We start from the raw sequence: 23,442 nt of genomic DNA on the forward strand, positions 1-23,442 counted from the left end.
TCTTACTCTGCAACTCTTTATTCACAAAATTGTGAATTGATCGTTTTATGCTTTTTAATCTTATCATTACTTACATTCTTTAGAATTTGTACGGTTTTCTCTTTTCTCATAATTTATCAAAAAATTCCTACAGTACTTGGAAGTGTAAACTTATGTATGAATTGGTTTACCTTTTTTTTTAATTTGGGAAGTTGCTGTCTCATCTTCATGATATATATAGTCTTCTTTCTAGAATCAAGGTCTTGTGTCCAACTGACTTTCAGCATCTCCCAGTTTTTTTAATTAAATTTCCCAAATTTAAAATCCAGTGTTCTAAATGTGTAGCTTTAACAACTCTTTTAGAAACTACTTAAAGTTTTAAATATGTGCTTTACTAAGCTATATTCTCATTTTTGGAAAGAAATTGAGTCAGAGTATGACTAGCCAGCAACTGTTAGTATGCAGACAGGTAATCATCTGTTTATCAACGTGAAAACTGATAGTAAATTACTGAGATTTCAAGAGTTCTTGTGTTAACAAGACATCATCTCTATTTTTAGAAACTCTAAGGAAGTTTTCTTACTAACAACATAGGATCTTCTGTAAACATCCCACAGGTTGAAGGAACCCAGAATAAAACAGATATTCTTCCTACAGACAGATGCACAAACAGGCACTTAAGTGTAGAAAGATCCGTTGGTTTCGCCCACATTACCACCTCATGATTCTACTACATCTATCTTTGATCCAGGCGTATTCAGAGTCTTATGATTCTGAATCATCCATGTATTACTTTTGATGTAAAAAATCAAACATCTGCTCCTTTCTCTCCTAACAGAAAATAATGTAACTATCTAGTTTACTGTGCAGTCACAGGATCTTTGTAACCAATTTCAGTAATACCAACCATCTCACAATTCTTCCCAGCATGACTGTTTTGAATGTCTTTTATTTGTGGTACCTAAGCTCCTTGACTTTTCTTCTTTGTATGCACCTTTATGTTTGGTTTTGCAATGAATGTGTGAAGGGTTTTAATTTGGGTATATTTATTGTATCAATTCTTAATGGCCTATTAAGTTATAAAGCAGTTGCTATAATACTCAGCATAAATTCTCTTAATAATTCTTAGCTGAATAGTTTGAATTCTTGCATTTCTACAGTCATTACCTACGTACTGCAAGAGGATATTATTAATGAAAACCACACATCAGCTGATCTAAACTGGATGCATAGAAAGAGAAGTAGAATGGGAAAGTAAAATAAGGAGAAACTAACTGAAATGCCAACAGAGAATTTGTTTGCTACCTAATCTACATTTTGGACAAACTTGAATTAATAATAATAATAATAATAAACATAGAAATTACAAAATTAGAATGTTTGCATAAGTCCCCAAAGTTTATAGTTTCTGTTAAATATTTACCTGCTTATTCAAAGAATCAGTGAATCAGTGCAGTTTAAAGCATCATCTCCCATTTTTGGCTTTCCAGAACCGCCAAGGTTTATTAAGAAACTAGACTCTTCAAGACTTGTGAAACAACATGATTCCACTAGGTATGAGTGCAAAGTAGGTGGATCTCCCGAAATTAAAGTCACCTGGTACAAAGGAGAAACTGAGATCCATCCAAGTGAAAAATATAGCATGTCCTTTGTGGATTCGGTGGCAGTCCTTGAAATGCACAACCTCAGTGTTGAAGACACTGGTGACTACAGTTGTGAAGCCCAGAACCCAGCTGGTAGTGCTAGCACCAGCACCTCACTGAAAGTGAAAGGTGAGAATCCAAGCTCTTCCCCGTACCTTTCTGCTTGTATGAGTACTCCTGTGTGGAAAGGCTGTTAAATCTCACTTTCTTTAGTAAGAAAAGATGCAGAGTCTCTTGCCTGCTTGTTATGCTGTGGGAGATCTCTTTTATTTATTGTTTGCCTTTTTTGTTCACTATCAGTTTGACTACTTGAATACTCTCCCCTCTTTAATGTCCTCTGCTCAAATAACACAAATTTTAACTCCTTTGTTTCAGCACCCCCTGCTTTTACCAAGAAGCCTCATCCAGTCCAGACCTTGAAAGGGTCTGATGTTCATCTGGAATGTGAGCTTCAGGGCACACCTCCATTCCAGATTTCATGGTATAAAGACAAGCGAGAAATTCGGAGCAGCAAGAAGTACAAGGTCATGTCTGAGAACTACCTTGCTAGCATTCACATTCTCAATGTGGATACTGCAGATGTTGGTGAATATCACTGTAAAGCTATAAATGATGTGGGAAGTGACTCCTGCATTGGCTCTGTAACACTGAGAGGTTTGTATACAGATTGGCACCTTCTTGGAATGTCATTGTTCCTGTTACTGTCCTCCTACTTTTCCTTTTCTGGACTGTGATTTTTACAATCTTCTCTTAAATAGCACCACCAACCTTTGTGAAGAAGCTGAGTGATGTCACTGTTGTGGTTGGGGAGACAATTGAACTACAAGCTGCAGTTGAAGGAGCACAGCCCATTTCTGTTCTGTGGTTAAAAGACAAAGGGGAGATCATTAGAGAAAGTGAAAATCTTTGGATTTCCTATTCAGAAAACGTTGCATCTCTGAAGATTGGAAATGCAGAACCAACCAATGCTGGGAAATACATCTGTCAGATAAAAAATGATGCCGGATTTCAGGAATGCTTTGCCAAACTAACAGTGCTCGGTGGGTAGCATGGGATAACAAACACAACAACAACAACCAAACACTAATGCTTAAAAATTTCAATTTTTACAGTACTAATAACTCTTGCATTGTCTTTAAAAACGTTGTGATTTACATCTCATTGCAGAACCTGCAGTCATTGTAGAGAAGCCTGGCCCAGTGAAAGTTACAGCTGGAGACTCTTGTACTCTGGAATGCACAGTAGATGGCACACCAGAGCTTACTGCTAGATGGTTTAAGGATGGGAATGAATTGTCTACTGACCATAAATATAAAATCAGTTTCTTCAACAAAGTATCTGGGCTTAAGATCCTCAATGCAGGACTAGAAGATAGTGGAGAATATACTTTTGAGGTGAAAAACAGTGTTGGTAAAAGCAGCTGCACTGCTTCAGTGCAAGTTTCAGGTTAGTTGTCTACTCTTTTTGAGTCATGTCTGATCATAAGTTCCTTTACAATGCCTTTATATAGTATACTGTTTCTTATGACTGACAGTCTGGGAGACTCACTGCTTGTATAATCTTTCAGTTCTTTGCACATGACTATGACAAGCATCAGAGATAGATGCCTACCTAACATCTTAGGGGCAGGAATTGCTGCAAGGATTTGATTTCTTCAGCTTTAATCCAAATGTCTTTTTTCAGAAAACTGGTGCAATATTGTCTAGTATAAAAAATACTTAAAAACAAACAAACAAACAAAGAAAAAATCCTGCCCTTTAAAAGTGTGTGAATAAAATCTCTAGTATATCCTTAATCATCAACTCTCTACTTCTCATTGACATAGGCATGCAGGAGCAGATTGGTAATGTATGTACAGTAAAAGAAATCTAACTGATTTTATGATTCATAGAGAACATTCTATATTTTAAGCTTCTGTACAATAGTTTTCCATTTATTTTATTATTTTTTTAATCAAATACAGATCGTATTATACCACCTTCTTTCACAAGAAAACTGAAAGAAACATATGGTCAGCTGGGTTCTTCTGCTGTTCTGGAGTGCAAAGTTTACGGGTCACCGCCCATTCTTGTTTCCTGGTTTCATGATGGACAGGAGATTACCAGTGGAGAAAAGTATCAGGCTACCCTTACAGACAATACTTGTTCTCTGAAAGTTAATGGGCTTCAGGAATCTGATACGGGAACTTATTCATGTACAGCTACTAATGTAGCTGGATCTGATGAATGCAGCACATTTTTGAGTGTTAGAGGTCAGTATCTATCAGATGACATTTATTTGTTTGCAAAAAGTCTTAATTCTTTTGTTACCCACTCTTCATCAGAAGATCAAATGTACTACTTCTTTGTCTGTTTTATTTATATACTTAGAACCACCATCTTTCCTGAAGAAACCCGAACCATTGAATGTTCTATCAGGAGCAAACATCACATTTACAAGTATCGTAAGAGGCTCCCCTCCATTGCAAGTTAAATGGTTTAGAGGTAGCGTTGAGCTAGCACCAGGACACAAATGCAACATTACCTTGCAAGACTCCGTTGCAGAATTGGAGCTATTTGATGTACAGCCACTTCAAACTGGAGACTACACCTGCCAGGTCTCTAATGAGGCAGGGAAGATTTCTTGCACAACACATCTTTTTGTCAAAGGTTTGTGCAGACTATCATTTCTTACACTTCTTCATAGAAATAATATGGCTTTACTTAATTTATTTTCTTCTTCTTGTTTGTTATAGAACCAGCAAAGTTTGTGATGAAGGTGAATGATTTAAGTGTAGAGAAAGGAAAAAATTTAATCTTGGAATGCACATATACCGGTACTCCACCAATTTCAGTGACATGGAAGAAAAATGGAATAATATTAAAACACTCTGAAAAGTGTAGCATCACCACTACAGAAACTTCTGCCATACTGGAAATCCCTAATAGCAAACTAGAAGATCAGGGGCAGTATTCTTGCCATATTGAAAATGACTCTGGACAAGATAATTGTCATGGTGCAATTACAATACTAGGTGCGTCATCAAGCCACTATCATTTTATCAGCTGTTATTTCAACTGCTATTAGTCACTGTGCCATAGCTTTTTTTTTTTTCTTTTCTTTTTTCTTTCTTTTTTTGTGCTAATACCATGTGTTTGTTCTTTAGAACCACCTTACTTCGTTACACCTTTGGAGCCAGTGCAGGTGACTGTTGGGGATTCTGCGTCCTTACAGTGCCAGGTTGCTGGGACACCAGAAATGATTGTGTCATGGTACAAAGGAGATACAAAGTTGAGAGGAACAGCTACTGTGAAAATGCACTTTAAGAACCAAGTTGCCACTCTAGTCTTCAGCCAGGTGGACAGCGGTGACAGTGGGGAGTACATCTGCAAAGTAGAAAACACTGTTGGGGAGGCTACTTCATCTTCTTTGCTTACTGTTCAAGGTGAATAATTCTTTCTAAAAATTAGGAAAATTGCCTACATTTAAGTATATTTGCTCTTTTAAAAAACTAAGATTACTTTTTACTTTTTAAAAGCTTTGCTCTTTCCTGGCCAGTAAGATACCCTGTCTTCAATTAACAAAGGCCTTCCATTAAAGCAAATTGAAATTCATCTCTCACTGATCCCATTTCTTCTGTAGGAATAGGAGGTTCTACATCTTTTATATTTTATAATTGTTGTATATTTTCCTACAACCAGATGTACTGTGATATTTATACATCAGCTTTCAAATTAAATGATACAATGGATAAAATTTTTAATAAGTTATTAGCAGAAATGCATTTTATGAATCACTTAATCAGTGATTACTGGTGAGTACTGCAACAGCTGCGTAGCTTCTGAAAGCACTCACCATACATGTTTTCTTACAGAGCGTAAACTTCCTCCTTCTTTTACAAGAAAATTAAGAGATGTTCATGAAACTGTTGGCTTACCGGTTACATTTGATTGCGGCATTGCTGGCTCGGAACCTATTGAAGTATCTTGGTTTAAAGACAATGTACGTGTGAAAGAAGACTACAATGTTCACACATCCTTCATAGATAATGTAGCAACTCTGCAGATTTTGAAGACCGACAAGAGCCTTATGGGGCAATATACCTGCACAGCGAGCAATGCTATTGGAACTGCTTCTTCTAGTGGCAAACTTGTCCTTACAGGTCTGTGGGCTGTGAATTATTGAATGGAAATATCTTAAAACTCACTTTTACTTTATATATATATTTACTATTGTAAAAATAATAGTATTTATTTCAGGGAAGTTTACAATAGCAAATTGAGATATTAACATGATGCTTTTTTATTTCCTTTGCTCTTCAGAGGGGAAGACTCCTCCATTCTTTGATACCCCAATTACACCTGTGGATGGTATTATTGGAGAAAGTGCTGACTTTGAGTGTCATGTTTCTGGAACACAGCCTATTAGAGTCACCTGGGCAAAAGATAACCAGGAAATTAGAACAGGAGGAAACTATCAGATCAGTTATGTAGAAAACACAGCCCATTTGACCATCTTGAGAGTTGACAGGGGAGACTCTGGAAAGTATACATGCTACGCTAGCAATGAAGTTGGAAAGGATTCTTGTACAGCACAACTGAATGTTAAAGGTACTGAATAAATAATACATTGTGTGTACATTTTTCTTTGAACTGAAAAGGAAGTTAGCTTAATTGCTGCAGGACAAGTTTGAGAAAAAACTTGAAGCGTAACTTTTGTAATACACCTCAAAAACACCTACCTGGAAGTACACATGAATCTTTGGAGGGTCATTAACAACAATGGGAGAAGGAAAGAAATAATATTTTCTTCAAACTAATTTCTTTATTGTCTTTGGATTATTTCTTTCTTGATAACTCAACAAATCTATTGAGTTTTTAAGGTCAATTGCCTTAGATCAATGTAAAAGATGTGTTTTTTGTTGTTGTTGCTTTTATGTACATAGGAAAATCAACTAACAGTGAACATATGATTAAGACACTTGCTATTGATCTTGGCTTACTCTCACTAAAAAAATATAAAAACAGACCTATTTAAATGAGAGCAAATATCGATTCCCCAATGTTATTTTTTCTCTTGAAATAATTATTTAGATTTATTCATTTCAGGTTTGATGCATATGTTCTTTTTTTACAGAACGAAAAACTCCACCTACTTTTACTAGGAAACTGTCTGAAGCAGTAGAAGAAACAGAAGGGAATGAACTTAAACTTGAGGGCCGTGTTGCTGGTTCTCAACCTCTCACTGTTTCTTGGTATAAAAACAATCAGGAAGTTCATTCAAGTCCTCACTGTGAAATATCATTCAAAAACAATACCTTGCTTTTGCATATCAAGAGCGTAGGGCAATCAGATGCTGGTTTATATACCTGCAAGGTGTCCAATGAAGCAGGAAGTGTGTTGTGTACATCCTCTGTTGTTATCAGAGGTTAGTTAAAGTCATGTTTTTCTTTACTTCTTACTTTTCTCGGTATGTTAGCTGCAAATATACAGCTTCTATCTTATAAACTTGTACAGCTAATAAATTAATTGCATGTACTTATACGTGTTTGCTTATCTTAACATCAATAGTTTGTACTGAGATGGATTCAGATAAAACTGATTTGAATGACAAAAGGAATCTTTCAATTTGGGGGAAATCAAACCATTTCTTCAGGGAGTGGCTTCTTTATTTATTCACTAGTTACTATGACTTATCTAAAGTAAACTTTGAAATCTTTAACATGATATTTTGGTTGAATCTTTAATCATTCTTTTTCTTTTTTTTTTTAAGAATAACAATTTTTCTATGCACTTACAACTAAGCTTGAGCAGCATGGCACATTGTCCTAATGCTACTGCAGGAGATTCTATATTTGTTTCTCTACCAGTGCCTTTGTAGTTTACAGTACATTAGTAGCAGTACATTAGTTCTACTACTTTTTGCATGTGAATGTCCTTACTGTGTGCAGAAAATGTGTTATGTAAATCACTCATTGCATGTTTGCATTCAAAGCATACTGTCTAGATAGTAATTATATTTTATAAAACTATGATTAGTATTCTCAGACTTCTTATTCTTGCTCATTCCTTGTCATTTTCTTTCTTAAGAATCACATGTATCTCTTTTTCTCCTACACTCTTATCATACTTTCCTTCTTGGAGAATTCACTGAAGCATTTTCACCTTTCAGAACCAAAAAAGCCTCCAGTTTTTGACCAGCCTCTTCAGCCAGCAGCAACAGAGGAAGGCAATACCCTGCAGCTCAGCTGCCATGTCCGAGGATCAGAGCCAATCCGGATTCAGTGGCTGAAGGCAGGAAGAGAAATAAGAGCTTCAGAAAGATGCAGCTTCAGCTTTGCTAATGGAGTAGCTCTTCTGGAACTTGCTGCAGTTACCAAATCTGATTCAGGAGAATACGTGTGCAAAGCTTCAAATGTGGCTGGCACTGACACTTGCAGATCTAAAGTGACAGTTAAAGGTACAGTTACAGGCAAGATCAAAGCACGCAATGGAAATTTAAAATAAAACTCCATCCTGCTTTGTTTTGTGTGGAACAAAGATACTAATATTCTAACAAGAAACAATTAGTATCTTTTAGTTCTTTGCAAAGCTATGCAATCTGGGGAGACAGTATATTGAAAAATAATTTACATATAAATAGCAACATAAACTGTGAGATCAGTGTCAAACCACTAATATATCCTCACTGAAAAGATTAAGAATTTAGTTCCTAAACCTAAACACAGAATTTAACAAAAAGGAAAGCTAAGTTAGTTAAAATTACATTCATCTGTGCATGTTTTTTGTAGTAGCAGTGTTTATTAATAGAAAGTACAAAAGGAATTTGATTCATATCGCCTTAGAGGTTAGTTGCTTCAAAGCTGTTAAAGCTCCAGTGCATTTTGAAATTACAACTAGAAGTAAATATTGCCTAACATGAGACCTTCCATGTAGTGCCCTGTCTTATAAATGCATTCAAGTCATGAAGATCCAGTAACATGTAGAAGCAGTTTGTTTGTCACTATGTGGGTAGCAGGAAAGATCAGAACTACAAAAAGAAAAAAAAATTAACAGATCACTGTTTAAAAAATGCAAATAACTCCATACAATTTCCATAAATAGACAGAAAATACTTCATTAAAAACTGACTCATTTTAGAAAATGAAGCTTCTTATTTGCATATTCATCTATGAATTTGCATCTGTGAATATATAAATGACACAACTGAAGTTATTGAAGAGCACAAAGTGTCCCATAATGTTCAGTTTCATCTAGAAAGCTCTGGGCAATCAGCTTGAGTCCTCTGCAGGCTCCTTTCAACCTAACCTATTCTGTGATTCTGTAAATCTTGTTTGTTTGTTTGTTTTTCCCTAGAAAAAGCAGCAGCTTTACCAGCAGCTAAGAAAGCAGACATGGAAGGAAAACTTTATTTTGTATCAGAGCCTCAGAGTATCAAAGTCATGGAAAGTAAGAATTCTTTCTAAAATTACACACTGTTTTCTATTTCCCTATACCTGATGCTTGAGATCATGTCCTGCTGTCATAGGAACACCTAGAAAAAAACTTAGCCTCCTCATTTGCATCTTTCTGCAGAGACTGTTGCAACATTTATTGCAAAAGTTGGGGGAGACCCAATTCCAAATGTTAAGTGGATGAAGGGGAAATGGAGGCAACTCAACCAGGGTGGTCGTATTATAATCCAGCAGAGAGGAGATGAAGCCAAACTGGAAATAAAGGACACAACAAAAACAGATTCTGGCTTGTACAAATGTGTAGCTTTTAACCAACATGGTGAAATTGAGAGGAGTGTCAACCTGCAAGTTGAAGAAAGGAAGCAAGAAGTTGTTGAAGAGGATGTCAGGGGAAAACTGAAAAGGTATATGCAGAATTTGTATAAACTACTTTGCCATCAACACAGAACTTTTTGATTATAAGACTCAGATGAAGATACAATATTTTAATGTTTATTATACATGTTTAATTATGTACTGAAAATAGAAGCACCTGACTAGGTTACACTAAAGGATTGTGCTGTATGTAGCAGTCTAAGTTGATGGATTTTTTTTCACTGGACGTCTTTCTAGGAAACTTAAGTCATAAATATAATGTTTGTCATTGGTTTGAATAGAATTCCAACAAAAAAGAAGGAAGACGAAGAGCAAACTATTGATATCTTGGAACTTCTCAAAAATGTTGATCCCAAAGAATACGAGAAATATGCTCGCATGTATGGAATTACAGATTTCCGTGGCCTCCTGCAAGCTTTTGAGTTACTAAAGCAAACCAGAGAAGAAGAAAGCCATAGATTGGTAAGATATATTGCAACTACGGCATTGTTTTTGTTAGGAGTAACAAAGTTCTTGTAAACAGACCTGGTGACCTGTACTTTCTGTACAGGCTTTTCTGGAATCTGTACAGATCTTTTACTGATAGTTCTCAATTTCCTGCATGCTCAAACCAAAGAAGGGATGGCCCTTCTGGCCAACTATGTTCTGTCTTGACCATGTGGCTGCAATTTTTAAGATGTGAAGATAGGCTAGTTACAGTATGGTTACATCAAATTTGATGCAAGAACTAATTCTGTGTTGGATAAACATGCCAACTTGGCATTTACTATCTAATCATTATGTACATTTTGTCTTATTACAGGAAATTGAACTCACAGAAAAGGCTCAAAAAGAGGACCAGGAGTTTGAAGAACTTGTAGCATTTATTCAGCAACGGCTCACCCAAACAGAGGTAACATTTTTTTGGTCTTATTAATGAAATATTCAAACCTATAACAAGAAAGATGAAACTAATTTAAGCTAATATTTTTTCCAGCCTATTACTCTAATCAGAGACATTGAAAATCAAACAGTTTTAACAGATGAAGATGCTATCTTTGAATGTGAGATTAAAATTAACTATCCAGAAATTAAGCTTTCATGGTACAAGGGAACTCAGAAACTGGACTCCAGTGACAAATACGAAATTAAAATTGAAGGTGATCGCCACATACTGAAAATCAGGAACTGCCAACTTGAAGATCAAGGAAATTACAGAATAGTGTGTGGACCACACATTGCCAGTGCTAGACTAACTGTGATTGGTAAGTATATTTTGAAGTGTGTATTTGAAGTATTTTTTACTTTATTTATTCTACTGTGTAATGTCTGCTAAAATGTATGTTTTAACATGCTAATAGAGCCTGCAGTTGAACGGCATCTTCATGACACTACTTTCAAGGAAGGAAACACATGCACGCTGTCTTGTCAATTTTCTATCCCAAATGCCAAGTCTCAGTGGTATAGAAATGGGAGGCCAATTAAGATAGGAGGGAGATATTCAACACAAGTCTCCGACAAAGTACACAAACTCATCATCAAGGACGTTAGAACAGAAGACCAGGGACAGTATACCTGCAAGCTTGACAATCTAGAAACATCTGCTGATCTGGCCATTGAAGGTTTGTAAACAGATACAGAATATCTTTATTACAGTAGTGATAAACAGTTGCTGGATATCCCATTAACAGAAAAGATGAAAATAAAAGGGATTTCTTAAAGAAATATCCTCAAACTTGAAAATTGATCATACAAGAAGTTTTACTTTTCTTTCTCTTTGAACCATATGTGATAGTATTTGTGTAATTTAATATTTTTAACTAAGTCATAATTAGTAATGACCTCTTGATCGGAACTCATCAGTCCTATTTTCTTGTATTTTCTTTTTTCTGATGCTCTCATATTTTCCTCTTTTTCCTCGGATTTCCTCTTTTTCTTAATTATTCTTTACCTTCTCTTTATTTCCCTTATGACTTCTCTTGTATAATTTATCTACAGCAATCTTATTATATTTATATTCTTACATCTTCTAATCTTCATTCTTATGTAGAAAACTTCACAGTAGATGGAAACTCTTGTTTCTTATTTGTTATTATACCTTACTATATTGTAGTTATTGTCATGAAAGCTAAATAGCCTGAATGTTAGACAATAACTTATTTATTTTTGTTTCTAAAACAGCTGAACCAATTCAGTTCACAAAGAGCATACAGAACATTGTAGTTAGCGAACACCAATCTGCTACCTTTGAGTGTGAAGTGTCCTTTGATGATGCAGTTGTGACATGGTATAAAGGTCCCACTGAACTGAGAGAAAGCCCGAAGTACAGCTTCAGAAGTGAAGGTCGTTGTCATTATATGACTATTCACAATGTTACTGCAGAAGATGAAGGTAAAAATTCATGGAATATTTGGACTGATGCCACTTTATCTGATTTTTTTGTGTGTTCTTTTAATTATAAAGTCATATAAATACAAAATTCTTGGCTGTCACAGGTGTATATTCTGTAATTGCTCGTCTTGAACCAAGGGGAGAAGCAAGAAGCACTGCAGAGCTCTATCTGGTAACCAAAGGTTAGCCGATTTTTAAAACAAATTTGTGATCAAAGCGTCTGCAAATTTGTGAGTTTAAAGCATGATTCTAGAGCAAATAATTCTGAAAGAAATTTATTTTTCTTTTGCAGAAATCAAACTGGAGTTGAAGCCTCCAGGTAAAGATCATGCACAAGATTAGCACAAGATCATGTCTGTTATCTTTCTTAGATAGAATGCATTGCTCTGCTTTATACTTTTTTCATGGTTGTAGTAAATCAAACCTACACTCTGAAAAAATATTCCTTACCTATATACATGAGGAACTATTTATTCTTACACACTACAGTGATTACTACTGTGGTAATTCTGAAATCACTGATTATCATCATGTCTGAGGTCTTTGTGTGGTATGGGAAGCTGCATTCTCTAGAACAAATGAGTTTATTTAAATGACTAAGAAACTCAATGAAGAGATACCAATGAATATAATCAATGTCCTCATCACACTGAAAAATAATTAACCAAGGAAGCAAAATAGATAGCAATAATCTCCTTATGATGTATAATGATCTTCTTTTCTGAATGTTCTTAAGGAAGAGCCTACTCCAGAATGAGGTGAGCAGTATGTAGAAATAAAATGTAAAGTTGGCCAGATAGAAAGATTAATTCAAGTTGTTTTTCTATACATTGGGTTTGCTTAAGGGCCAAGATAACTGTGTGCTAGAACATGAAAAAATGAAACACCATGAGCTAGCCTTGGGAGCAGCAAATTCAGATATCTGTTTCTTTTACACAGTTAAATGTTTTTATTTTCTAGATGTTCCTGATGCCAAGGTAGCAGTTCCACCTCAAAAACCAGCTGAAGGTAAAATACAAAACCAGACTTCTTCTGTAGTTCTCTTTTATGTCAGTATTAGAACAGCAAGGCAGTAGGAGCCTCAAAGAAAGATCATAGATAAGGTCTTGATAGGATCTGGTTAGTCTCCTCTTTAGAAATATGGTAAGAGCAAGCCGTTGCTTGGATGGACTCATTTTGCATTCTGGAAGGTGAAAATCATAAAATAGGAGTGTTCTTTTTTTTTTTAAAAAAAAAAAAAAAAAAGAAGAAAAAAAAGTAAAACAGTATTAATAGAAAATAAAAGACAAAGATTATTTTGAAGCTATATAAACAGATTGGAACAGATTGGAGCTCCCTCAGCTCCCCAGACTCTGTTAATGGACTACAGACAACAAGCATTATGTATGTTTCTGCTAGATTCAGTAGTTCAGTATGGACCTAGAAGTTCATTCTTTGTTTCATTTCCATGATAATTTGGTAAATGCTTTGAGATACAGCAGGAGGGAAAAGATTTTATATCTGGATGAGTTACTATCAGCAAGGAAAGGAGAATGATGCTAGGAAAAAAAGCTTCGAAGTGTCAGTAAAGGCTGACTACAGATTTCCACTCAAAACACATTGTTCCAGCTACAGTGAACTATCAGAGTGAGCACCAGTTTTGCTCTTATTCTGCAATTACAATAAAAAAATCTCATTTTTCAAATGCAGTAAGATTTTTCTTCAATTAGAATTCAATACTGTACTCATTCTAAATATATATATTTGTTTTTTCAGAAGCTGCCCCCATTCCTATTCTTCTGCCCCTCATTCCACCACCAGAAGAGAAAAAGCCAGGTAAGAGTACTTAAAGTAACTAGATAGCGTACGTATGTTTAATTATGTATTCTTTTGTTTTAACTTAAATTTTCATATGTATATATTTTAAGCAGAAAAGAAAGTTCCAGTAAAGAAAGTCTCGAAAAAGGTGGTTAAAAAGGGTGCCAAGGAAATCCCACCACCTGAAGGTAACTTGAAAAAAACCTAAACAAAACAGACAAAAAAACCCACAACAAATACTCTCTTAAAAATAGTAACATTATTTCTGGAAAAGACATCTCTTTTATGCCTGTGCTTATGTTAAATCTTACAGATCTTATAAAAAAAAAACCTCACATAATACTGTCTGCAATAAAGAACTAATTTCACTAACTGTGAACATCCAATACACTTTGCAGATTCCAGGCTATGATGATAACATGGTTGTTTTATTTTGCTTTGTTTTTAAGCTCCTGAAATACTGCCAGAGAAGCCCAAAGAGGTCAAAATAACATCTATGGCAAGGAGAGAAGGGATTCATGAAGAAAAAATGGAAATATATGAAAAACCCAAAGAAGTTTATGAAGAATGGGAAGAAGATTATGGAGAAGATCATGATTATTATTTCAAGGAAGAAGGCTATGATGAAGAAGAAGAGGAATGGGAAGAAACTTATGAGAAAAGAGAGGTGGCTTATGAAGAAAAACAAATCATTCATGAGGAAGGTATAAAAGAATTACAATTGTTTTACCACTTGAATCCAAACACGCTGCCAAATTGTAACTTGATAATATAAGGACCCTGGTATGGCAAGATGTAAATGTAAATGGAAAATGGTACACTATTATAGGATTACCAGCAAACTTTGCAGATTGGGCCATCTTTAAAATCTAATATGAATTCCAAGTTTGTAATTTGTTTTATTTTTAGAAGTTAAGGATATTTCTGCTATCATTTTCACACACTCATACATTCTAGATAAACTTGATTTAGATAAATTTTTCAAATATCAATTTTTTTATGCTAATGATGGGATAATTTTGCAATTCCTTGTATGCTTCAGCTTAGTATGCCTCTATGACCAGAATGTGATTTTAATGGAAAAACATGTAAATAAGCGAAAAAATGTACTGCAACGATTTAATCTTCAAAACTGTGTGTTTGTTTCAACTCATAATATTATAATGATATAACTAACTACTTCTGTGAGACTTTAGAAAATGTAATTTTCATCATTAGGAAATGTTTTTATTTTTAAAGCGGTGGAAGTTCCTAAGAAGCCTGTGCCTGAGCGAAAGCCTCCAGCAATTATAGCTGAAAAGAAAGAAAAGAAAGAAGTTACAGTTCATAAAGGTATGTCATTCTTGCAAAATTAACAGCAGTGCTCGTATTGACCTCTTTCATGCTACTCCTTCAAGCTGTACTGCAATGGCTATTCACATTTCCTTAAATAGGAGAGAATGATCTTCATATTGTACAGTGACATGACCATGGGCCATGGCAACCCTTCTGTTCTCTCACCTCAGATTTTCCTGCAGAGAGAGAATATGACAAAATGATTGAAGCAAAATCAGAACTGCTAGTAAAATCAAGCTGTGCTTCAATAGTCTTTCCCTTTTACAGTATATTAGCCTTGGACCTAAGTGATGTTTTTAAGCTAGTGAAAGCTGTAGTTCTGAGAACTGTTCCTATAGATCAATGCATATCTCTCAAGGAAAGGTGGGCCATATTGCCTATTTCATGAATACATTTACCACCATTGTTCAGTGGCAGTGAACAGTGTGCTGAATAATGCATTGGAGGCTCATATCTTAAACAGGAAAAAGTTAGTTCTACCTGTTTTATGTCTGAAAAAATAATTTGCAAGATGACACAAATGATGAGTATATTTGTATTGCTTACAGTTGTCAAGAAACCTGTTGATGAAAAAGTTGAGATTACCACTCAGAGGGTTGCAGAGGAAAAACTCAAACGGGCTGAGGGTAACTACTGCTTAATTACCTTAATGTTGCTTTTATGTGAAAGTAGCAGCTATTGTTACTTAGCTAATATGCATGTGCTTGCTTGGTCATAACAACCCCAGGCAAAACTACAGGCTTGGGGAGGAGTGGCTGGAAAGCTGCCTGATGGAAAGGGATTTTGGTGTACTGATGGACAGTCTGCTGAATATGAACCAGCAGTATGCCCAGGTGGCCAAGAAGGCCTATGGCATCCTGGCTTGTATCAGGAATAGTGTGGTGAGAAGGATTAGAGAAGTAATCCTGCCCCTGTACTCAGCATTGGTGAGGCCTTATTTCTTGTACTGTGTTCAGTTTTGGGCACCTCAGTATAGAAGGGACATGGAGGTGCTGGACTATGTCCCATGAAGGGCAAGAAGGCTTGTGAAAGGCTTGGAGAATATGTCCTACAAGGAGCAACTGAAGAATTGGGGCTGTTTAGTCTGGGGAAGAGGAGGCTGAGGGAGACCTTGTTGCTCTCTTCAAGTACCTGATAGGTGATTGCAGTGAGGGTGGAGTTGGTCTCTTCTAACTGGTGATATATGACAGGACAAGGGGAAATGGCCTCAAGTTGTGTCAGAGGAGGTTTAGGTTGGATATCAGGAAAAACTTCTTTACAGAAAGGGTTGTTAAGCAGTGGAGTAGACTCCCCAGGGAGATGGTTGAGTCACCATCCCTGGATGTGTTTAAAAATGGTTTGGATGTGGTGCTCAGGGACGTGATTTAGCAGAAGGTTGTTAGAGTTATGATAGTATGGTTATTTTGTGATTGGTCTTGATGATCTTTAAGGTCCTTTTCAACCTGAGCAATTCTACGATTCTATGATTCATTTCACATGGATCTGACTAATTTGTCAGTCTTTAAAACAGCCATAATAATGGCTTCTGCAGCATTTTGTAAAAGGAAGATAAAATGTTTTTTAGGTGAAAATAGGAAATTTAGATGTTGACAATGGATGCTTTAAAACAGGAAGTGTATAATTGCACAAATGACAAAAACTGTTTTACTCTAATCTCAAGATGTGAAATCTCCATCTTCCTCAGATTTCCACCTTGCATTGTCTATCAGGACAAGTCTGTAATTAAGATGCATCTTTATTCATGCGGTAACCTCTCATATAGCATTTACCATTCTGCAGCAGGAAATCATTGGCTAGAATTCAAAATATGTTAGGATAATGACCGTCTGTGTACTACAGAAGTTACCCAGCCCAGCCCCTTTAGAAGAATTGAAAGAAGCAAGCACTTCCTTTTTCTCGCTTTGCACGGTTCTGAAGAGCCTGGCTTAGCTGCTGGGCTAGATTATGTTTGTTGTGTTTTCAACATTATTCCTAAAAAGCCGTAGATTTGTTTTAATCTCTTTTCTGAATATATATCTGATTAACCAAATTTAATGCTAACAGTTACCAAGAAAATCCCACCAGCAAAACCTACACCAATGATCGTCGAGGAAAAAGTTATGAAAAAGGAAGGTAAAGATCAGCAGCTTTCAATTGTAGTTTACAATATTTCCAGTACCCTGTGAACTCTTGTGTCTCTTGTGAACATATAGAACTGTGCATGTACCTGGATCTGTTGTACTGATCATACTGTGACTTCTTTCATTGTGCAAAATGTATGTCTACCATGATTTTGCCTGTCACGAAGCATGTTTTTCTCATGTTTGTGGCTGTCTTTGTGATTTGTATTTAAATGGTCTGTTGGATATTGTACTTTGATTTAGTTTTCTCTTTACCTGTTCTGTCTGTTGGCACATGCTTACATGACAATGTCTCAGTGTCATAATACTTCCTTGAAGAAATGCCTTTGAAATCATTGTGATACACTAATTGCAGAAGTCTGAGCATGAATTTATTTTAAATTCTGTTGTTAAGAATATCTGTCGTTTCTAACAAAGTAAATTTTACATCTGTTCTTGTTGTGTGTTCAATATTTTAGAATGTCATTACTGACTGTCTAAATATGTTCTAAGACTTTAGCATACAATACAGATACAGATTTCATAAAAATTCACATGCTCTCTACCACTGCTGTGGATCTATAATATAAAATACTAAAACAAAATCCTATCTTTAAAGTACCAACAGTAGAAAGATGGACTGTTTCAGAAGAAAAGATGTCAGTTTCTGTCCACAGAGAAGAAGAGTATTCATATGTCACAGGTATGTAAAAAAAAAAAAAAAAAAAAAAAAAAAAAAAAGTTGTAAACCCAAATTAAAAAAAATAGTAATTTTTAAAAAAATCACACACCCCCACAAAAAAAACAAGCCAGTACTTTCTGTATTGCTATTTTTTCTTTCAATTAATTTTTCTGTTTCAAATTACATATTTAGACATTTACGTTTCGACATGCATTGCTTCTTTTTGTTCATTGTGCTATGTAGCCTCAGTTTTCTTTAGATTAACAGATGTTAACATCTAAGCTATTTTTTCTAAACATTATTTAAATGCTTCTCTTTGAAGAGCCAACAGAGCATGAGAAAACAGTTGAAGAAAGATTCTTTGAAGCTGTTTACCCAATTGAAGGTAGATTGCTTAAGAATGAGATACTAATCAATATTTAAGATTTTTTAAACAATTTGAATCTTAATCAAAACTCACTGTGAGATCTGCACATTCAATTGATTTTCTGGACAACATTAGCATATGTTATCAGTGAACCTTTGTGTACTGGACACATAATATCTTAAAATTATTTCAGTTTATTGCAAACATTAGGATTTAACATCTCCATATTTAATATCTTTCAAATTCCTGTTGCAGCACATAAGGAAGTTGAAGAAGAGGAAGAACAAGAGGTCATTTCTGAAGAACTGGAGACTCATCGCGTTGAAGGTGAATTAAATCTTTGCATCATCTGCCTAATTTATTTTTTTTTTTAATTTATGTGTCTGTACCACTCTATATCAAAGAACAGCATATCAAGGCTCAGATCTAATGGTTCTACCCTCAAACATCATCTCCTACTTCATTTCCAAGTCTACTTCTTATTCACTACTTTAATTAAATCTTTGATTTTTTTAGAAAATTTGAGAATATTTCCCTGTCTGAAAAACAGCATATTTTTTGACATGCAGTGTTTGCTTACGCCGCATGTTGAAAACAGCCTACAGCAATGTACTCTCTTTCCATCTTCTAAATGTTCACCACCTATCTCTTTAAAGTGCCTGAGATAACAAAGAGGCATGTCCCAGAAGAAAGAAAGCCTGTTCCTGTCCCAAAAGAAGCTCCACCTGCTAAAGGTACTTCTTCTATCCATGTTTAAGAAAACATCTTACTATCTTGCAATATATTTTTGTAAGCTGTCTTGAATGTTTTCATGTATCTGCTATCTATGTGCCTTTTATTTTGCCTGATCTCCTTTCTTTGCCTTGTGCTGTATCTTAGTTTACAGTGCTTGAATGTGTCTCAGTGTTGGCTCTTCTCTTTCCTAACACTCTTGTGTTTGTTTCTTGTGTTTGCTTTGACTGTGTGTTTTTTGCAGATAAGAGTTGGATATTTTTCCTTTTAGAGTGCCACGAAAAATTATAGCACATAAATGTTGATTTTGGAATTTTATATTGCATTTTAGTGCCTTTCTAAATAGTCTACTTTATGTCCAAAGAGTTGTACAGTGTATTGTGTTGCAGTGTTTAACTACTTGCCCAGACATTGTGTGCTATAAAGCAATCTTGAAATCTGAATAAGTGTTGTGAAAACTAAAGTTCTCTCCCTTTGGAAATGCTTTCCAAGTGCCTGAAGTCCCTAAGAAACCTGTTCCAGAAAAGAGAGTTGCTGTTGCTAAGAAGGAGGTGTCTCCCCCAGTAAAAGGTACAGAATCTTTTGAAAGTGAACTTTAACCTGTCCTGTACTGTTGTTTTGTTCCAGCTACTACTCAATTTTAAATATAAGCATATGTAGTATATGTGTGTTGTATGTCTCTTCTCATCTAAGACAATTCAAAAGCCTTAACAAGATTCTTTATACACATTTTAATGTCTTTAAAGTGCCTGAAGTGCCTAAAAAACCTCTGCCTGAAGAAAAGGTACACATTCCAGTTCCCAAAGCAGAACCTCCACCTGTCAAAGGTATATTTAGTGATGGAGTGTACCTCTCAAATATCTTTTTTTTAAAAAAATGTTTTTTGTTGGTTTTAGTTTCTATGTAAGTGTATTTGTCAGGCTTTTTTTTTTTTAATGTATAATTGTTTGTGCACATGTAACACTTTTTAAGGTCAGGTAACAGATAGCTCTCTCAAGTTAAGGAATCAGTCTCAAAGCACCTTAGAGGCTTCCAGTGACTGAATAGATAAACTTTTTTTTCAACTGTATGTTAGTCTTATATTTCTCTGTGTTAAATGTAATATTTATGTGATATTTGACGTGTCCTGATATTCTTATGAATTGATGCATTCATAAAATACTCAAATAGATCTTTGAAACATGGAATTCAATTGTTTTGTTTCATGTTTTTTAAGTGCCAGAGGAGCCCAAAAGAGCTCCCCCAGAGGAAAAAGTTGCTGTTCCAAAAAGAGAAGCAGCTCCACCACCTAAAGGTATACTTAAATCAAATATCTTAAGCATTTTGTTTGTCTAATTTTGTTCCTTATTGTTAGGTGAATCTGAGTTCAGTTGTGCTTCAGTAATACTAGTTACGTGGTTTTTTTGTGTCAGTTTTGTTGATAATTGTCTTTAGATGTAGTCTTGAGACACTTGTAATTTTATTTAATATTGTTTAATTAATATCTCTGAAGCACCAGAAATACCTAAGAAACCAGTACCAGAAGAAAAATTGCCTCAGATTCCTAAAGTAGAAGAGGCTCCACCTGCAAAAGGTATTGTCTTCTAGTCTTCAGATCATAAACATTTCCCTCAGTTTAGTCAGTTGTGCTTTGTAAACAAATTGTCTGTGTAATCTTCTTTTTGAACAATACATTTCTGTTTCATGTTGCCTTTGAAAGTTTTGCACTTACTAGATCCTAAAATTAAATGTTTTTTTTTTAAAAGTGCCTGCAGTTCCTAAGAAACCTGTCCCTAAAGAAAAGGTACCTCCTGCTGTTCCTAAAAAAGTTGAGGCTCCTCCAGCTAAAGGTATGCTTTCCAGCAGAATAAATAAAATGCTGTTTCTTAGCTCCTATGTGTATGTTCTGTCTTGTCATTGATTTGTGCTTCCTTTATGAATTCCACAGTATTGATTTAGTGACAGTAAAACAATGGTTATTTTTTTGTGTATTGTACATTACTTACAAAAATATGAATGTTAAGTGTTGAATCTCTGTTGTGTTATTTGTTCAAGACCCTTAAGCAATTCTTTGGAAATTTAGTTACTTGCATTTTGGAAGGTGGATTTCACACTGGCATTAGAAAATCATCCATTTAATACTATTATCTTTCAAAGTACCTGAAGTGCAGAAGAGAGCAACTTTTGAAGAAAGAATGCTTATTACAGAAGAAAAAATATCTATTGCTGTTCCAGAAGAAATCCCATCACCTGAAGGTAGTTAACAAATTGTTAACAAATGCCAATGAGAAACCTGTGCTTCTTCTAGAAGCCTCTTGCTCTAAGACCAAAATATGCAAGAATTTTGTGTTAGTTATTTTGAATGAGTTTTCTGTAGGAATGTTTTATAGGCTTCTAGTTAGTTAATACCTTCTGAATGCACTTAACATCCCATGAAATGTATGGGAATACAACTACTAATCTTACCATCAAACTTTCATGAGATGTATAGATGTATAGTGTTGAGGTTAGATACCAGCACTTAGGACCACAGCTATCCATTTCTTGTAATCCCCACTTTGCTCTCTGCAGTCTTGCAGGTATTATGTTCTCCACAAGAACTCTTTTAGTTCAGATTCTCATACTCTTCATATTCAAAAAAGGCTGGGATCAGTTGTTTTAAGTTCATCTGTTTCAAGATAGATGAAATCAACATTTTGACTTTCCATATGCCATTAATGATTTGCTTGTCAACATAATTTATATGTTCTATAAAAATACAAATGCTTTACTGGAAGATATGGAAGTTATGTATTTAAAATACGAACATGCTAACGTATACTCATATATGCTGATATACTGTTAATTTTTCTCCCCTGCTAATCAGTCTTTTATTCCTGAACAAGCTGATTTTTCCCTTATTCAGTCATATTTGTAGACATATATGACAAGCTTTCCTTTCAATTCATGACCTTCCCTTATCTTGTATCCTTCTTACTTTCATGTAGCTAGATCAAGTAACAACATCTAATTCTTTCCCCACATCAGCTGTTGTGAGGGGGAGGTCTGGGGAGTTGAGGCATTCTGATGAGCTGACATTTGACATGTGAAAAATATTTGAGAGAGACAGCAGTACACAATATGGTACATGGGTCACTTAGTGCAGATCATAAATGTGTGCTCAGCACTTTCTATACAATATGCATGATGTAATACAGAACTTTTAAGATGTGATCTTCACCTTGTCCATCCATTGAACCATTCATCCATTTACCAGAAATAATAAAAACTAAATATTTTCTTTAAAGAACCAATAGTTGAAGAATGGTCTGAAGAAGAAACAGAGGAAGTATCTGTTTCCATTCACAGAGAGGAGGTTTCTGAAGGTATGATCACAATTCAAGAATACTAGACAACAACAAAAAATTTTATTTTGTATCAAAAATAGCATAAAGATCTACTGTATTTAAAAGGAAATTTTACTGCTGCACAAATATGCCTTAAGTTTCATATTTCATAAACTGTCATTCTGTCTTCAATTTGTCTTGCTTTTGGAAAGTGTAATTACTCTTGCCTTGATACAGTGAAAATGAGGTGTCTCTTTGATGTTTTATTTTTGTTTTATTTTTTTACAATTACTCTCTCTTGAAAATTACTCTTTCACCTTGTTTTTTGGATGAAGTAAAGACCCTTCAGAATCTCATGATGTATTCCAGTTTCTTATACCATTTGACAGTAAACTGATAAAATTGTTCCCAATTTGAGTTTATCTATGTTAAAATAATTCTGTGAAGAACAGTAATGCACACTGATTGTCTCAATTTTCTTCAAAAGCAACACCATGGAAAGTACTTACAAGGGATAACTTTATCCAATGAATTAATGATTTCTTTTTATAAGTATCTGGGAAGCTTTCTTGAAGTGAACAAGTCCTGATAGTAGTGTACTAACAGACACAAGAATGGAAAGTTCTGATCTGGCACTTCGTATGCCAGATTTTCAAATTCACAGAAATACAAGATAAGTTTCTTGGACTTGTTCCACTGGCTTCAGAGGGAGCAGGAGGGTAAAAATCTAGATTTTAAAAGACACCAGAGTTGTCTTTTAGTAATTCTCACTGCTTACTCTTGTCTTACAAATATTTTGTTACATACCAGTGCTGTAAAGACAGTAACAGATGTCAAATACTGAAATTCAAGTATTTTTATTTTACTATTTTTAAGTGACTGAAGAAGAGTCTTATTACATAGAAGAGAAGGTAACTGTGCCTAAAAGAAAGGAAGCCCCACCTGCTAAAGGTATACATTCTTTTCATTTAAAAACAGTAGTTGTTTCTGTCTCATTGTTTGTGTCATTATTCTGAATGTATGTTGCCACTATGTGTTTCTGTACATTTGTGGGTTTTTACATTAAGGAAATGTGTGTATGCTAAAGTGATACTATTCTTCTTTGTAAAACTATGTGTTATAATCTCTTAAAGTGCCTGAGAAGCCTAGGAGAGTTGCCCCTGAACCAGAAATTCCAGCTGCTCTGAAGGAAGCTCCAGCAGCTAAAGGTATAAAACAGTTCCTCATTTGGATGATGTTATACTTGCCTCTTAAAGGGGATAGTGTTTATCATACTGTCTTTTTATGCTGTCATGGGTATTGTCTGCTTTCAATGATGAATGATTG

The 23,442-nt window shown here is 35.0% G+C and overlaps 1 protein-coding gene across 10 annotated transcripts in view; it reads left to right on the plus strand.

The window, feature by feature from the left end:
* LOC100546807 (titin) overlaps positions 1-23,442 on the plus strand; it is a 240,299-nt gene that overhangs the window by 75,675 nt on the left and 141,182 nt on the right. For 7 of the 10 annotated variants that reach the window (XM_085228569.1, XM_085228575.1, XM_085228578.1 and 4 more), the window contains 41 exons: positions 1,470-1,751; positions 1,998-2,276; positions 2,381-2,662; positions 2,790-3,068; positions 3,586-3,873; positions 3,992-4,270; positions 4,357-4,635; positions 4,768-5,046; positions 5,476-5,763; positions 5,924-6,211; positions 6,738-7,028; positions 7,773-8,060; positions 8,957-9,049; positions 9,176-9,458; positions 9,711-9,891; positions 10,232-10,321; positions 10,406-10,673; positions 10,770-11,030; positions 11,590-11,799; positions 11,904-11,981; positions 12,092-12,118; positions 12,760-12,807; positions 13,555-13,614; positions 13,707-13,784; positions 14,046-14,300; positions 14,836-14,928; positions 15,480-15,557; positions 16,975-17,043; positions 17,650-17,733; positions 18,035-18,097; positions 18,335-18,406; positions 18,736-18,813; positions 19,304-19,381; positions 19,558-19,638; positions 20,028-20,105; positions 20,304-20,384; positions 20,557-20,640; positions 20,948-21,046; positions 22,078-22,155; positions 22,993-23,067; positions 23,250-23,324. In XM_085228569.1, coding sequence (XP_085084695.1) covers positions 1,470-1,751; positions 1,998-2,276; positions 2,381-2,662; positions 2,790-3,068; positions 3,586-3,873; positions 3,992-4,270; positions 4,357-4,635; positions 4,768-5,046; positions 5,476-5,763; positions 5,924-6,211; positions 6,738-7,028; positions 7,773-8,060; positions 8,957-9,049; positions 9,176-9,458; positions 9,711-9,891; positions 10,232-10,321; positions 10,406-10,673; positions 10,770-11,030; positions 11,590-11,799; positions 11,904-11,981; positions 12,092-12,118; positions 12,760-12,807; positions 13,555-13,614; positions 13,707-13,784; positions 14,046-14,300; positions 14,836-14,928; positions 15,480-15,557; positions 16,975-17,043; positions 17,650-17,733; positions 18,035-18,097; positions 18,335-18,406; positions 18,736-18,813; positions 19,304-19,381; positions 19,558-19,638; positions 20,028-20,105; positions 20,304-20,384; positions 20,557-20,640; positions 20,948-21,046; positions 22,078-22,155; positions 22,993-23,067; positions 23,250-23,324 — 6,600 coding nt within the window. The remainder of the gene's footprint in view (positions 1-1,469; positions 1,752-1,997; positions 2,277-2,380; positions 2,663-2,789; positions 3,069-3,585; positions 3,874-3,991; positions 4,271-4,356; positions 4,636-4,767; positions 5,047-5,475; positions 5,764-5,923; positions 6,212-6,737; positions 7,029-7,772; positions 8,061-8,956; positions 9,050-9,175; positions 9,459-9,710; positions 9,892-10,231; positions 10,322-10,405; positions 10,674-10,769; positions 11,031-11,589; positions 11,800-11,903; positions 11,982-12,091; positions 12,119-12,759; positions 12,808-13,554; positions 13,615-13,706; positions 13,785-14,045; positions 14,301-14,835; positions 14,929-15,479; positions 15,558-16,974; positions 17,044-17,649; positions 17,734-18,034; positions 18,098-18,334; positions 18,407-18,735; positions 18,814-19,303; positions 19,382-19,557; positions 19,639-20,027; positions 20,106-20,303; positions 20,385-20,556; positions 20,641-20,947; positions 21,047-22,077; positions 22,156-22,992; positions 23,068-23,249; positions 23,325-23,442) is intronic. The other 3 variants (XM_085228570.1, XM_085228572.1, XM_085228574.1) reach the window with 3 other exon arrangements.

Source organism: Meleagris gallopavo, chromosome 7 (genome assembly GCF_905368555.1).
Source record: "Meleagris gallopavo chromosome 7, MGAL_WU_HG_1.1, whole genome shotgun sequence".
Lineage (NCBI taxonomy): Eukaryota > Metazoa > Chordata > Aves > Galliformes > Phasianidae > Meleagris > Meleagris gallopavo.